Source organism: Panthera tigris, chromosome E1 (assembly GCF_018350195.1).
Source record: "Panthera tigris isolate Pti1 chromosome E1, P.tigris_Pti1_mat1.1, whole genome shotgun sequence".
NCBI lineage: Eukaryota > Metazoa > Chordata > Mammalia > Carnivora > Felidae > Panthera > Panthera tigris.
The window spans coordinates 53170993-53184669 of record NC_056673.1 but is presented as its reverse complement, the minus strand read 5'-3'; the positions used below and the strand labels follow the sequence as shown (position 1 = coordinate 53184669).

At 48.6% G+C, this 13677-nt stretch overlaps 1 protein-coding gene across 3 annotated transcripts in view; it reads left to right on the top strand.

The window, feature by feature from the left end:
- SLC39A11 (solute carrier family 39 member 11) overlaps window positions 1–13677 on the top strand; it is a 340276-nt gene that overhangs the window by 188686 nt on the left and 137913 nt on the right. For all 3 annotated transcript variants that reach the window (XM_007073449.3, XM_007073448.3, XM_042966406.1), the window contains exon 6: window positions 6553–6723. In XM_007073449.3, the coding sequence (XP_007073511.1) occupies window positions 6553–6723 (171 nt within the window). The remainder of the gene's footprint in view (window positions 1–6552; window positions 6724–13677) is intronic.

Here is a 13677-nt window from a genome sequence, read left to right as displayed (position 1 = left end):
GGCACATACCTGAATTTGCAAAATGTGCCTGTGATACAGCTCCACTGTGGTTCAATGTTAGGAAAGCAGTTGTTGGCTAACTAGGAGTTACAAGTAAGCCCGGGGAAGATTTAAGAATCATTGCACAAAGTTTCTCTCTCTGCATTAGGAGCTTTTCCTCACGTGTGGGGGTGTGTTTCCTGGGGTAGGTCAGCCCTCTGCTCCCATGGTATATGTGAACCATGAAGCCATAAAACAAAGAATTAGTGCCTGAGGTCAAGAAGGTACTTTTCCTGGGTGGGTGCCCCTCCTAGGTGGGAGGGAGCCGAAAGAGTATGCCCCCATGTGGCAAGATGAGGCACCGCAGCTTTTAGCGTCTAGAAAACGGAATTAAACTTGAATAAAAAGAAATGGTTTTGCAAATGATGGGCTCAGACCTAAGCAAAATTCCCTTAAGGCATTAAAAACTAGAGTCACAGAGGCTAAGAAATGTAGAAAATGTTTCTGGAGTTTTAAGTGAAACAAGTGGAATATGAAACTGTACATTAAGATGTATAATCAAGGGGCACCTGGGTGGCTCAGTCGGTTAAGTGTCCGACTTCGGCTCAGGTCATGATCTTACGGTCTGTGAGTTCAAGCCCTGCATCAGGCTCTGTGCTGACAGCTCGGAGCCTGGAGCTTGCATCAGATTCTGTCTCCCTCCCTCTCTGCCTCTCCCCCACTTGTGCCCTGTCTCTCTCTTAAAAAAAAAACCAAAAAACATTTTAGTACAAAGGCACTGAGGCACAGATACAGCATTTCTCTGAAGCCTTATGGCTAATGATTGACAGAGCCAAAGTCCCATGGTTGACAAAGCCATGATCCCCTGGTAGGCAGTGTGATCCCACATCTATTCTCTTTACCATTTGCACTGACCACAAATATGCACACACACACACACACAAAAGCATGAACTGGACAAGGGTAGGAACAAATGACGGTCATCAGGATAGGGACACCGGAGACTTTTTCTTTAATGTAGTTATGCTTACAGCTTTACAAAAAGGAAGCAGTCTGCGTGTGGAGAGGTTTAGAGACAGTTATAGGCTTTAGTTTTGGGTATATTTGAACTGGAGGGTCATCTGCCAAGACTGTGAGAATGACCTGGCTCTTTCTTAAATTTCCATGTGACTCTCAGGAAGGGCCTCCATGGGCCTTGATCTCTTCACGTGCCAGGGTGGATACTCACCCATGTTGAGTCATTATTTCATGCTCAAATTTGGCATTAATTACATAAAGGAAGCATAATAATCCCATAAATGATTAAAGAAACAGAACCAAATTCTTAGCAAGCATTGTCACACTCATGTTGATAATTGAATTTCTTCCCCCAACTCATTCTGATTTCCTGGGAAACCAACAGGAAGGAAACATAATAAGTAAATAGATTATCCTCTCTCCCTGCTTCGGACTGGCCTTTTGATTTTGTTTGTGCATATGTAGTACGTAGTGAATATATATATCACTGACTACTCTTCATTATATGTTTTGTAAATGGGGTTTAGAAGGAAGGTATTTTTCCAGTGGGTTGAAGTTTTCTGCACTTAGCAGATGAGGATTTGCCTATTTGTGTTAACTCAACCAGATCATTTCCAATGATATGTTGGGGATATTTTTAAAGCTCTTGTGGCTGGTGATTTATTAATTAGTGTTGCCGCATTCGCTGGGCGCTGAGGTTTCATCCCTGGGCCCTGTTAGATTTGGCCGGTTACATCATCAGAGGGACACCAGACATCCCGTGGGCCCCATCCCGGGCCCCTGGGTTATGAAAACAAAGGTTAACGTGGTTTTCATTTTGCACGATGTTCTCGGTCTGAGGTCCCTGAATCCATGAGGATTCAAAAATTATTTCAAGTTGTCTTTGTTTTTTATTAATTAATTTTTAATTTTTATTTATTTATTTGCTGAAGAGAGGATTATAACTTTCACTGTACTTTAAAAAGCAGTCGCTGGGGCGCCCGGGTGGCTCAGTCAATTAGGCGGCCAACTTTAGCTCAGGTCATGATCTCACGGTTCCTGGGTTCAAGCCCTGTGTTGGGCTTTGCGCTGACAGCTCAGAATGTAGAGCCTGCTCTGGATTCTGTGTCTTCCTCTCTCTCCCTCTCTCTCTCCCTCCCCGGCTTGTGCTCTCTCTCTCTCTCTCTCTCTCACAAATAAATAAATAAACATTAAAACAAATTTTTTTTTTCAAAAGCAGTTGCTGATTCAAAATGGTTTAGAGCCACTGATACAGAGACTTCACCTTTTGCTTCACTGTCAAACCCCGAGGGAGACAGGGCCTACCCAGGCATCAGGGTTTGCCATGACCCCTGGCTCGTGCCTGCCGGACCAGAGACGGCTTTGCTCTGTGATACGATGCTTTGGGATGAGAATCACATGTGTGATTGTGTGAATGTGTCACAGAAGGTCGCCCCACCCTTCAGTGGGAGAGATGAGCCTTGGCCAGGTCTGTCTGTTCCCCTGTGGTCCTTCTCAAATCCAGCAACGCCGTGCCTCTCCAGGAAAGGAGGACAACAGGCTCAACCCCAGCAGTGGGTCCCTTCTTTGTGTGGATTCTTAGATGCTAACGTCTCAGGTAAAAAAAAAAAAAATGCTTTTTTGATAATGGGCAGCTTTGAAGTCTTTTCTTTTACCTTCTGAAAGAATCGTAACCCTGTGTTCCGCGCTAGGTGTTGATAACTATTTTCTACTTGTAGCTGCTTTATCCTTGGACATAGCAGGTCTAAGGGTTTCAGAAGCGTTGTTTTCAGGTTTGTCTATGAGTGGGACTGACTATAGATACGAGACGTCCACCTAGCCTTCTCCACCTCTGGGGTCACTGGTTGCAAGCTCACCAAACCCCCTCTGCACGCTGAATGTATCCAACATAAACATCTGGGATTTCAAGTCCCTGAATGCCACGACAGTGAGAGCAGTAAGCAAAGGAGCAGATCAACAGCCCCCCCTCCCCACCCCTCACACCCCAGCCCAGTCAACAACAGGGTCCTGGTTAAGAGGTGGCCTCTGGAGGCAAAGACCTGGCTTGACTTTGGAATCCATCTGGGACAAGTTGGTGACCTGGGACTGGTTAACTCTACCTCTCTGCTCTTCAAGCTTTTTTTTGTTTTTAATTTTTTTTGTAATGTTTATTTTTAAGAGAGAGAGAGCAGGGGAGGGGCAGAGAGAGAGGGAGACACAGCATCCGAAGCAGGCGCCAGGTTCTGAGCTGTCTGCACAGAGCCCGACGTGGGGCTCGAACTCATGAACCGCGAGATCATGACCTGAGCCGAAGTCAGACACTTAACCGACTGAGCCACCCAGGTGTGCCCCTCAAGCTTTGCATTTGTTAGAGGGAACCTTCTCTGCTTTGTGGGGCTTTTGTGAAGACTGAGGATAAAGTTCCCTATTAGCCAATGTCACTAATGCCATTTTGCGTTTCTGAATCGACATTGCCCGTCCTTCCTCTTTGCCAAATCCTACTGCGAAAGTGCCCAGACCTTTCCCCCCTCAACAGGTTCTTGTCGCTCTGGCACACCTCTTCACCCCACCCCAGGCTTGGCCACTGCCCCCATGAAGTGGTCGTCCTTTGCTCATGGTGCTGGTGTTCTTGGTATGCGGTGGTCTCAATGGCCCTGCCAGGAGAGGCAAGGAGATTCATTGCTCAGGAGGCGTTCGTACTCTCTGTAGTGATTAATTTGGACTAATTTTCCTCATTGCAGACCCATTAGAGGCTGTTAGCAAACAGTGGCTTATTTAACATGCACGTGAGCTGTTCACACCATCTCAGGTCCCGTTCGGGCACAGCAGCTTTTGCACACGGGGACCCCGAGGTGGGGGCACGTGGCTTTACCTCTTTCTGCTTCTCCGTCGCTCGTATTAGACACTAGCACACGGCTGGGATTTGCTAACGGTGCCCCCATCTCTGTTGCTCTCTGTGCAAATTTGCAGCGGATTCAGAGTCTGATGCCTCCGTGGCCCTGACAGAAATAAGCACCAGCTTCAGAGTTTATTAGGGAGTATACATTTCTGCCCTCCGATGCAAAGAAATTATTCATATCTTCTCTGTCTCTTCTCTCTTAAATTGTAAAATCCCAAGGGGAAGAGTTCCCCACCCCCCACCGCCATCAACTCCCACTGGAGAGCGAGGTCAGGTCTGTGCGCTCAAAGGAAACCCAAGGAATCCGTGGTGTTTCCTGACTGGTCCGGGAGGAAGGCGGGTGCCCTCTGCCACCATACGGAGACCGCGCCGTGAATGTGTGTTTAGCTTTGCCCCGTGCAAATAGTGTCTGGGTAGAGTGGCTTTCCAGCAGAGATTGTTGGAGTCCCCAGAGGCCGGTTATATGAGCTGCGGCTGCTGACTGGGTGGGGGCTGGTAACCCTGCGTGTTCTGGAGGATCCGTAGAAGGCCCCTTCTCCCTAAGCGCATTGAGATTCGGCTGTCGTAAGAGAGAGAGAACCGACTGGGACCTGGGGAAGCCTGAGTCTGCCTGCCCTTTGGAACTTGCTTACTCTTCAGGCTTACTTCCTTGATTTGAGTGAACAAACACAGAAGGATTTTCAAAAGAAGATTCCCCCCTTCCCCGCCCCCATTTTGGGAATACAAAGCAATGTTCACTTAGGCACGTTCATCCGCAAAGAGGATAAAGACCCGGTCAAGTTTATGTAGCGAGATTCTGGTTGCTAAGATCAACCCCCTCCTACCTTTGCCTTATACCAAGAAGTAAGGAGAGGGGTGCCTGGGTGGCTCAGTCAGCTAAGCCTCCGACTTTGGCTCAGGTCATGATCTCACAGTTTGTGAGTTCGAGCCCCGCGTCGGGCTCTGTGCTGACAGCCTAGAACCTGGAGCCTGCTTCCAGTTCTGTGTCTCCCTCTCACTCTACCCCTCCACTGCTCACATTCTCTCTCTCTCCCCCTCTCCCAGAAATAAAAAAATAATAATAAAATAAAAAATAAAAAGAAGTAAAGGAGAGCCCCATGGTCAGGGCAAAAGGAGTCCTTATAGTTGCCTGTTGTTTCTTAATTTGACTCTGGGAAAAATTTTCTGCAACTTTCAGCTCAGAGGTGAGAATCCTTTTGCTCGTGGAAAGTTCATAGGGAAGGGAAGGAGCCCACCACAGAGAGTCCCTCCTACCCTTCAAGTTGATGACCATTAACTCCTGCAAGAGACATTCCCCCCCGACACAGTGGAGAATCAGTCAAGCTTCTGCTGTTTCCTGCAGCCAGGGGAGCCACATCGCTTATCGTCCAGACCAGGACACTTTGAGAGTGAAAGGGGACACCAACAATCCCCCCACCCCCGGGGTGGCGAGCCCAAACTGGGATGTATGGTTGCCCTATTGTGTCCCGTCCAAGACCACTGAGTTGTGACTTACAGGTTCTTAGGTTCACTCGTGATAGCGAGACCCTCCTTTCCATTTGTGCCACCACGTGCCTGAGATTCGCTCCAGACTCTGCTCCCCCAGGAAGCCGCTCCCACAAATGCGTCCCGTGCTGTGCACCGCAGTCTAGACACTGCCTCAGACCCAGGCGATTTGCCTCCACTGAGAGTGAGCAAATGACCCTGGAGACCATGGGTAGTTGGCACAGCCTGGGCCTAGGAAATGACATCCTTCAAATATGTCCCCCAAGAGGAACGTTTGAAAGGGAGGTTGGCTCATGAAGTCCAGTGGCTGGGACCGTAGTCAGCCCGTGGGGCTCAGAATGTCCCGTGACATGCAGGCTGCCATTTGTCTGTCTGTCTGTCTGTCTGTCCGGCTGGCTGGCTGGGTGCATGATTTCCCATGTCTGTGTGTCTGTGTGCAGCCCCTTCCTCCTGTCATCTGCCAAGCTGCTTCCTTGCTCTCTTCCCTCGTGGGTCGTCAGGCTGCCCTCGCACGACCTTTCGGATTGAGAATCCACGCACGTCACCAGTCCCTTGGCCCTGGGGAGGGGATCTCTTTGGCTGGGCCTGGCACGCGGATGGGTTCCCATGAGGCGGTGTGAAGAGGAGAGGAGGGTCACCTACCCTGCAATGCTGTAGGGAAAGAGGAAACACAGGACAGCCAGCGCTGTCCACACCTACGCACTTAGCCCTTGCATGGAGCCTCTCATTTAAGCCTCACGAACCTCTGTGGGTTGGGTCCTCTTAGTGTCCCATTTTGTGACTCAGGAAACCAGGGCACAGAGACGGTAACCAGCTTGTGTAATGCCACACAGCTGCTATGTGCACAAGTCAGGGGTGAGTCGGGGAGCCTGGCTCCAGGCTCTGAGCTCCTGGCCACTCCTCAGTATTGTTTCTTTTAAATAGGCTTTGTTAGGGTGGCCCCAGTTCCATCTTTTTTTATCCCTTCCAGTACCTGTACTTTGGGCGCCGTCCATTCAGCGAATGTTTGCTAAAATGAATCAAGTGAAGGAAGGAAGGAGGAACGGGAAAAGAAACAGAATCCGCGGTCCCCTGGGAAGTCAGGAAGTGGACCATTTCCCGGGGTTGAAAGCGGCTTCCCGCTGCTGCTTGCCAAGGACCAGCGTGCACATTTTCAAAGTGCTCTCTCTCCCTGTCCCTCTCTGTTTGCTCAGACAAGAGTGAGAACGGGGAGGCCTATCAGCGGAAGAAGGCGGTGGCCGCGGGTCTTCCCGAGGGCCCCGCTGTCCCGCCGCCTCCTCGAGGGAACCTGGCGCAGCCCCTTGGCGGCAGCTGGAGGAGGATCGCGCTGCTCATCTTGGCCATCACCATACACAACATTCCAGGTGAGGTCTTGCCCCCGAGCGGTCCAGCCACCTGCCCGAAGGTAAAGTCACGCCGTCAGCTCAGCTGCTCGGCTGGAACAGTCGTGACGGGGGTCCTTTTTTGACGGGGGTGGGGGACAGAATGCAAATCTTCCTTGGCTTTATTTGCAACTTGCGTTATTGCTGTGGGGAGCACCTTTTATAAGCCCGGGATGTCTCCGGTTCCGCTTGATGCTGTTTTATTATTTTTTTTTTAAGTTTATTTATTTTGAGAGACAGTGAGAGAGAGAGTGAGGGAGGGGCAGAAAGAGAAGGAGAGGGAGAATCCCAAGCAAGCTCTGTGCTGTCAGCGCCCAGCCTGGTGCAGGGGCTTGAACTCTCGGACCGTGAGATCACGATTTGCTTGAGCTGAAATCAAGATGGGACGCGTAACCGACTGAACTGGCCAGGCGCCCCTGCTTAACCGCCCTTTTAAAATACTGACTTCTGTATAGCTTAGCACTGATAGTTGCCTTACGTGCCTTCTTGCTGTGGGACACCTGTCTGAAATGTCCTTGCGAGGCCTATCCTTTTTAGCATTCGGCAGTAATTCGTGCTGTGTCTTTGGATTTATTTTAATTGAAAAAAATGTGCTGGCATTCTATTTCAAAAATAATATCACGTTTCATTTAGAGTAAGTAGAGAATGTAGATAACCATGAAAAAGAATAAAGAGATTATAAAAAAAAAAAATAAATTGAAGGAAGCTGAGGCAGTCCTTGGGTCGGTCACATCTTGGAATTCACCAGTTAGTATATCTGGACAAATGACTCGAGCTCTCTGAGCCTTGGTTTTCTCATCTGTGAAATGGGCATTTGCTACCACTGAGATCACTGGGGTATTATTTACAAAATGAATTGATTTATTTTGATACTTAAATAAGATGCTGTAATTGCACACACACACGTACGTTCACAGATTTTGGTACCGTACTTGGGCCACATGAGCAATTGGAAAATGGTCGCGGTTGTTAGCATTAATAATACTCCTGTCCTCCTTCCCAGCTGTGGCTTCCTCAGTCTTGAGTTCTTCAGCATCCAGATCCATCTTCCTTGGGCCAGAACTCGAGTTTGAGGAATAACCTTGCTGAGGGAGTGTCCCCGGTTGATATATTATCTGAGCCCTTGCCCAGTTCGTAATGCCAACTCGTTACCCTGTTACACAGCCATGACTCGACTGGCCAGGCTTGCTAGAGGCACATTCTTCTCCTCGAAGCTGGTGTAGACGTTGTTCTGTTGCCCTCTGGCTTCAATGTTGTGGGAGAAAAGGCCACAGCCAATGTGTTCCTCTCTGGGTAACTTGATATAACTTCTGCTTGCCCAGAAGTCATTTTTAACTTTTACAACATTTATAACTTCTGCTTTGTCATTTTTAAAGAATGAAAATTTCAATGTTCTATATTCCCATATATACTAAACCTGTCTAGAACACTATGTGTCCAATTACTTTTTTTTTATTTGAGAGAGAGAGAGAGAGAGAGAGAGAGAGAGAGAGAGGACATGCGTGCTCACGTGCGCACACGAGTGGGGGAGGGGCAGACAGAGAGGGAGACAGAATTCCAAGCGGGTTCCTTGCTGTTAGCGCAGAGCCCCATGAGGGACTTGAACTCACAAACCGTGAGATCGTGGCCTGAGCTGAAATCAAGAGTCGAATACTTAACTGACTGAGCCACCCAGGCGCCCCAATCACTTTTTTTTTTTTAATTTTTTTTAACGTTTTTTATTTATTTTTGAGACAGAGAGAGACAGAGCATGAACGGGGGAGGGGCAGAGAGAGAGGGAGACACAGAATCAGAAGCAGGCTCCAGGCTCTGAGCCATCAGCCCAGAGCCCGACGCGGGGCTCAAACTCACAGACCGCGAGATCGTGACCTGAGCTGAAGTCGGACGCTTAACCGACTGAGCCACCCAGGCGCCCCCCCCAATCACTTTTTAAACTTAGGTCTTCCCCTAGATGAGAAGCACTTTCCTTATCATTTCTGTCCTGGTCTTAGGAATTTCTATCATAGGATCATATAGGCTGGTTGCCTTCCAGTTTTTCTTCACAATCTCATTTCCCTCTTGGCTCTTCCCCTTTTGGCCATAGGCACACTCTCTGCTTTTTCTAGAGCTTACTATTCAGTATTCCTTTGGAGGAAGTCTTATGTGGGACCCCAAAGCACCAAGCTGACCCGAGTTGATTTGCCCTGGTGGATGGGTCTGGCCACATTCACCCCCAAAGTTTTAGCGAGCTCATTGGAAGACCAAAGACTTGGCAGAGGGCGGCTTGAAAAACCTCCACAGTCACCCTCAACCTATTAAATTCTAATCAGTAGAAAAGAGAAGGTACTTACCCTGCCTCTTCCGTCGTAATAGTTAATTGCTATCTTGCTGCCACTCAGGGCTCCTTCTCTAACCAGTTGAAAACGAATAAAGATCAGCCCAGTGGGTTTACAGCCAAATAAGGTAACTATACTGGCTTGAGGTATCCCGTGGTGATTTTCTGTCTCCCAGAAGAACACAAAAGCGATCTAAAAATCCAGATTTCATAGGACTGGGCTTTGAGAAGCTAGGCATAAGCTTTCCTCTGGCGGAGCCCTTCCCGTCTCCCACCTGCCACTACCCTCTGTGTTCCCGTGTGCTCAACTGGGACTGTTTCTGGGCTCATTTTAACAGAAGGTCAGGGAGAGTCAGAGTTCACATATTTACGTGTTCATTGACTTCCGTAAGAGCTTGGATTAAGGCCAGAAGCAAAAATGTGTTAGCAGGAGGAGGTGTGGGTGGACACTGACATTTGAGGATTCGTAACCAGCACAGATTCAAAAGTTACTTCTTTCCTGACAACAGACCTTCTTCTGGATCTTTGGCGTTCCCAAGTTCAAGTTCAACCTGTGTCCCTTTTATGGTGAATTGGAAGTACCTTTTGACTGTATGGAGGATTGAGTGGCTCATAGGAACCTCAACTAGTTGGTTCACCAGAAGCATCACGTTAACAGTTCATGACCTGGGGAGTGGCTGGCTTGCTTAGATCAAGAGGTTCAAGGGGAAATTTCTCCTCTTTTCCTGCCTTTTATTAATTGCATTTTATGTATGTATGTATGTATGTATGTATTTAAGCTTATTTATTTATTTTTGAGAGAGAGAGAGAGAGAGAGAGAGAGAGAGAGAGAGAGCATGCACAAGCTGGGGAAGGGCAGAGAGAGAGACAGACAGACACACAGACAGAATCGGAAGCAGGCTCCAGGCTCTGAGTGGTCAGCACAGAGCCCTACACGGGGCTCAAACCCACAAACCGTGAGATCATGATGTGAACCAAAGCCAGATGCTTAGCTGACTGAGCCACCCAGGCACCCCAGAAAGGAGTTGCAATTTTAAATAGAGCGGTCAGAGTGAGTCTCACTGAGACCTTGCATTTGAGTCTGACATGCAGCTCTCTGGGGCAGAGTGAATGTTCCAGGCAGAGGGAGCAGCCAGCGCAAGAATCCTGAGGCAGGAGCACGTGAGGACCTATGAGGAGTAGTCAGGAGTCCACTGTGGCCGGAACAGGGTGAGTGGGAGGCACAAAGGAAGGACAGAGGTCGGCCCTGCCCCAGTTGGAACTTGTAAGGATTTTCATTTTCACTCTGTGGGACTTTTGAACAGAGAAGCACATGATCTGAGTTGTGTTGTAAAAGATTCTCTGTCGGTGCTGAGTTCAGACTGGACTCAGGAGGGGGAGGGCGGCTGTGGAGAGACCGGGCAGAGAGGCCACTCACTGTAGGAACGCAGGTAACAGACGAAGGTGGCTCAGACCAGGGTGGTGGTGCCAGAGATGCTGAGCAGGGGTCCCATTCTGGCTTCTGTTGAAGGTGGAGAGGGGGGTTTTGCTGGTGCAGTAGACGTGGGGTGAGAGACAAAGGCAGGAGCCAGGAAGGACCCCGAGGTTTCAGGGCTGACCGGCTAAGCGTGGAATCGCCTTCGACTGGGATGGGGATGGCCCAGCGGGGGCAGGCTTCAGAAGGGCATGTCAAGAACTCCGTTTTGGACTGCGAGGTTTGGTTGTCGGCAGACATTCGAGTGGAGATACCCATCAGGCAGTCGGATGTTCGAATCTGGAGATGGGAGCAGAGTCTGGGCCGCAGAGATCAATCTGGGCCGCCTGTGAATCATTGGCACGTAGATGTGGTTGAACCCCCCGGCACCAGATGACATCACCAGGGTCTAAATACAAACAGACGAGTCTCCCAAGGCCCCACTGGGACGCATCCCTGGAGCCTCAGTCTGCTAACTCCGGTCGGAAGAGAAGTTCACTCGCCCACAGTTACCCGCGGCAGCTTCCTGCCCTTTGATGGGAACCATTTCAAGAGCTTGTCTGTCGCCAGCTTACCTTTGAAAAGGTCTCTTTTTTACCATTATCCTTTATAGTTTATTAAAAATTTAACTAGAGCTTTCACGTTCCCCACGACTCTGGGTTTTAAGATAGACTTTTCACAGTGACTAAAAGGATACTTGATTTTTTTGAAGTTTTTTTGTCTTTGCTGGTTCAGTTTTGTATGTCCTGGGGATGATAGGGATGACATTTTGTTAATTTTTTTTTTTAATGTGGAAGTAAAAAAAGGAAGCTTGTTAGTGAGTGTCTTGTCCAGTAGAGTTTTCTGGTGTGTGAGGTCACACGTGTAGGCACACGCACACACCCCAGGCCCTGGGTTTACACATGTGTGCAAGGGAGGACGTGTTCTTTCATTTTATTTTATTTTTTAAAATTTTTTTTTAATGTTTATTTTTGAGAGAGAGAGAGAGTGTGTGTGAGCAGGGGAGGGGCAGAGAGAGAGGGAGACACAGAATCCGAAGCAGGCTCCAGGCTCTGAGCTGTCAGCACAGAGCCCGACATGGGGCTCGAACCCACCGACTGTGAGATCATGACCTGAGCCGAAGTCAGACGCTCAACCGACTGAGCCACCCAGGTGCCCCGGGGCGGACACGTTCTTAAACTTTTGTGGCTCACAGCTGTTCTTAAGAACCTGGGAGGAGCTGGGGACCCCCTCCCACGCAGCACGCAGGCAGCCCCAAGTGTTCATGGACCTCGTGAAGACCATCCACAGCCCTAGAGCGGGGAAGAATCCCCACTTTCGAGAAAAACATGCACAATCGTGCCAACAGTGGACGTGTTTCCGAAAGAAACTGTAATGGCCGAGGAAGACCATCAGACATGAGCCCCTCCGGCCCGTGTGGCAGACCTCAAGTCTCTGCAGGTAGATGTGGCGCCTCCAAGTTCCATGCCCCCTCTCTGGCTTGGCCAGTGTGCGTCGAAGGCGGGATGGGGTGCCCGAGTCCTTTGGAAAATGGTGCCCCGGGGAAATGATGTGTTTTCTGCACAAGCAACTCTGTCGCCTTCTGAGCATTGTCTCTGAAAAGTGATTTTCATGCAGCATCATGCAGGCTGAAGGGCTCTGAGCCTTCCAGAGGTCCCTGGGCCTTCGGAAAACAAGCACCCTCTGTGCATCTGAGTGGAATTAAAAATCAACTAGCAAATCGAGTTCCTACTAATCTCTTTTCATGAGCAGCTTATGGTCTCGACAGTGTGCTATAGCATCATTTTGTATGCCAGAAAGATAAATTTAGAGCTTAAAGGGATCTTCCAGAGTTATCTTCTTCAAGCACTACTCCATTTGGTGACTCAGGGTGTGTGTGTGTGTGTGTGTGTGTGTGTGTGTGTGTGTGCACGCGCGCGTGCACGTGTGTTAAATTATCGCTGCGATTCCTTTCAGCCCTGGCATTGGATGATTCTGTGAAAAATAATACGAAGAGTACAATATTCATCTAATGTATTTAACGGTGTAAATCATTCCTTTCTTGGTGATGCCTTGCTGTGTCCTGTCTCTGCTTCTGTAGTGATGGTTATCACCTTGAATGGCAGTCATTTAAAGGGGTCTCGCTCCCCCCACCCCCACCACAGATGGAGTTTCCTGTAAGAAGCCCCATGCTGTCTCCCTTTTAGGACCTTATGTTGCATATTGAAGCTCAGCGTCTATTCCAGCACAAGGAATGACTGGTGCACTTGGTACCTACCGTCCATCCTGGGATGGAGGGCTGTCATCTGAGAGCCAAGGGTCCCAGTTTCCCTTCTCCCTTGGCCACAGGCGGGCTAACGGATGACATTCAGCTTCTGTGGGTCTCTGTGACACAGTGGGCTCTCCTTTGTGGTTAAAATTATTTATAAACCCATAGAAGAGGCGAGATGAGTCACACGCTTTTTATTTTCCTCTCATTAAAGTCAAGAGCCAAGTTCACTTTGCTGGTTGTTGCTGTGACATACAGCGAACTAGGGTCACTGCCTGTGTCTCCAGAAACAGCGCAACAATTGATTTTAATTATTTGGCTTGTCTTCACTCAACGGTTCCTGTTAGGCTACATTTTGTGGCTTTACATGAAACGCTTGAGTGGGGCTTTTTTTTTTTTTTTAAGGAACAGAATCTCACAAATTTATACACTAAAAATGTTAACCATCGTTGGTTATTCCTGGGATTGTGGCTGATTTTTATTTTCTTCATGTTCTTGTGAGATTTATCAACTTATCTATCACAAATGACTTGTATGATAAAAAAGATTTTTGGAAGAGGAACCTCTATCGCTTAACTGCCTCAACATCCCTCTGCCCAACACACACACAAAAGGGTAGAAATAACAGTTATTCCTTTATGGCTGAGATAATCTTGTTTGGGTGGTTTTCATTACAGGCTGGAAACAAAACAAAGGATTTGTATTAGATTGCTTTCTCTTCTGTGTCTAATCTCTGTGCCTCCTTCCTATAAAGATTCTTGGGTTATCTGGTCCACCCATATAACCTACGCTTGGTTATCCTGTCCCTAGATAATCCAGGACCGTCCTGTCTGCAAAGTCTCCTTTGTCATGAACACTGGGATTCCCAGGTTCCAGGTCTTGTCCCTGGCATTCACTTTACCCTTGGGTGTGGTCTCCACG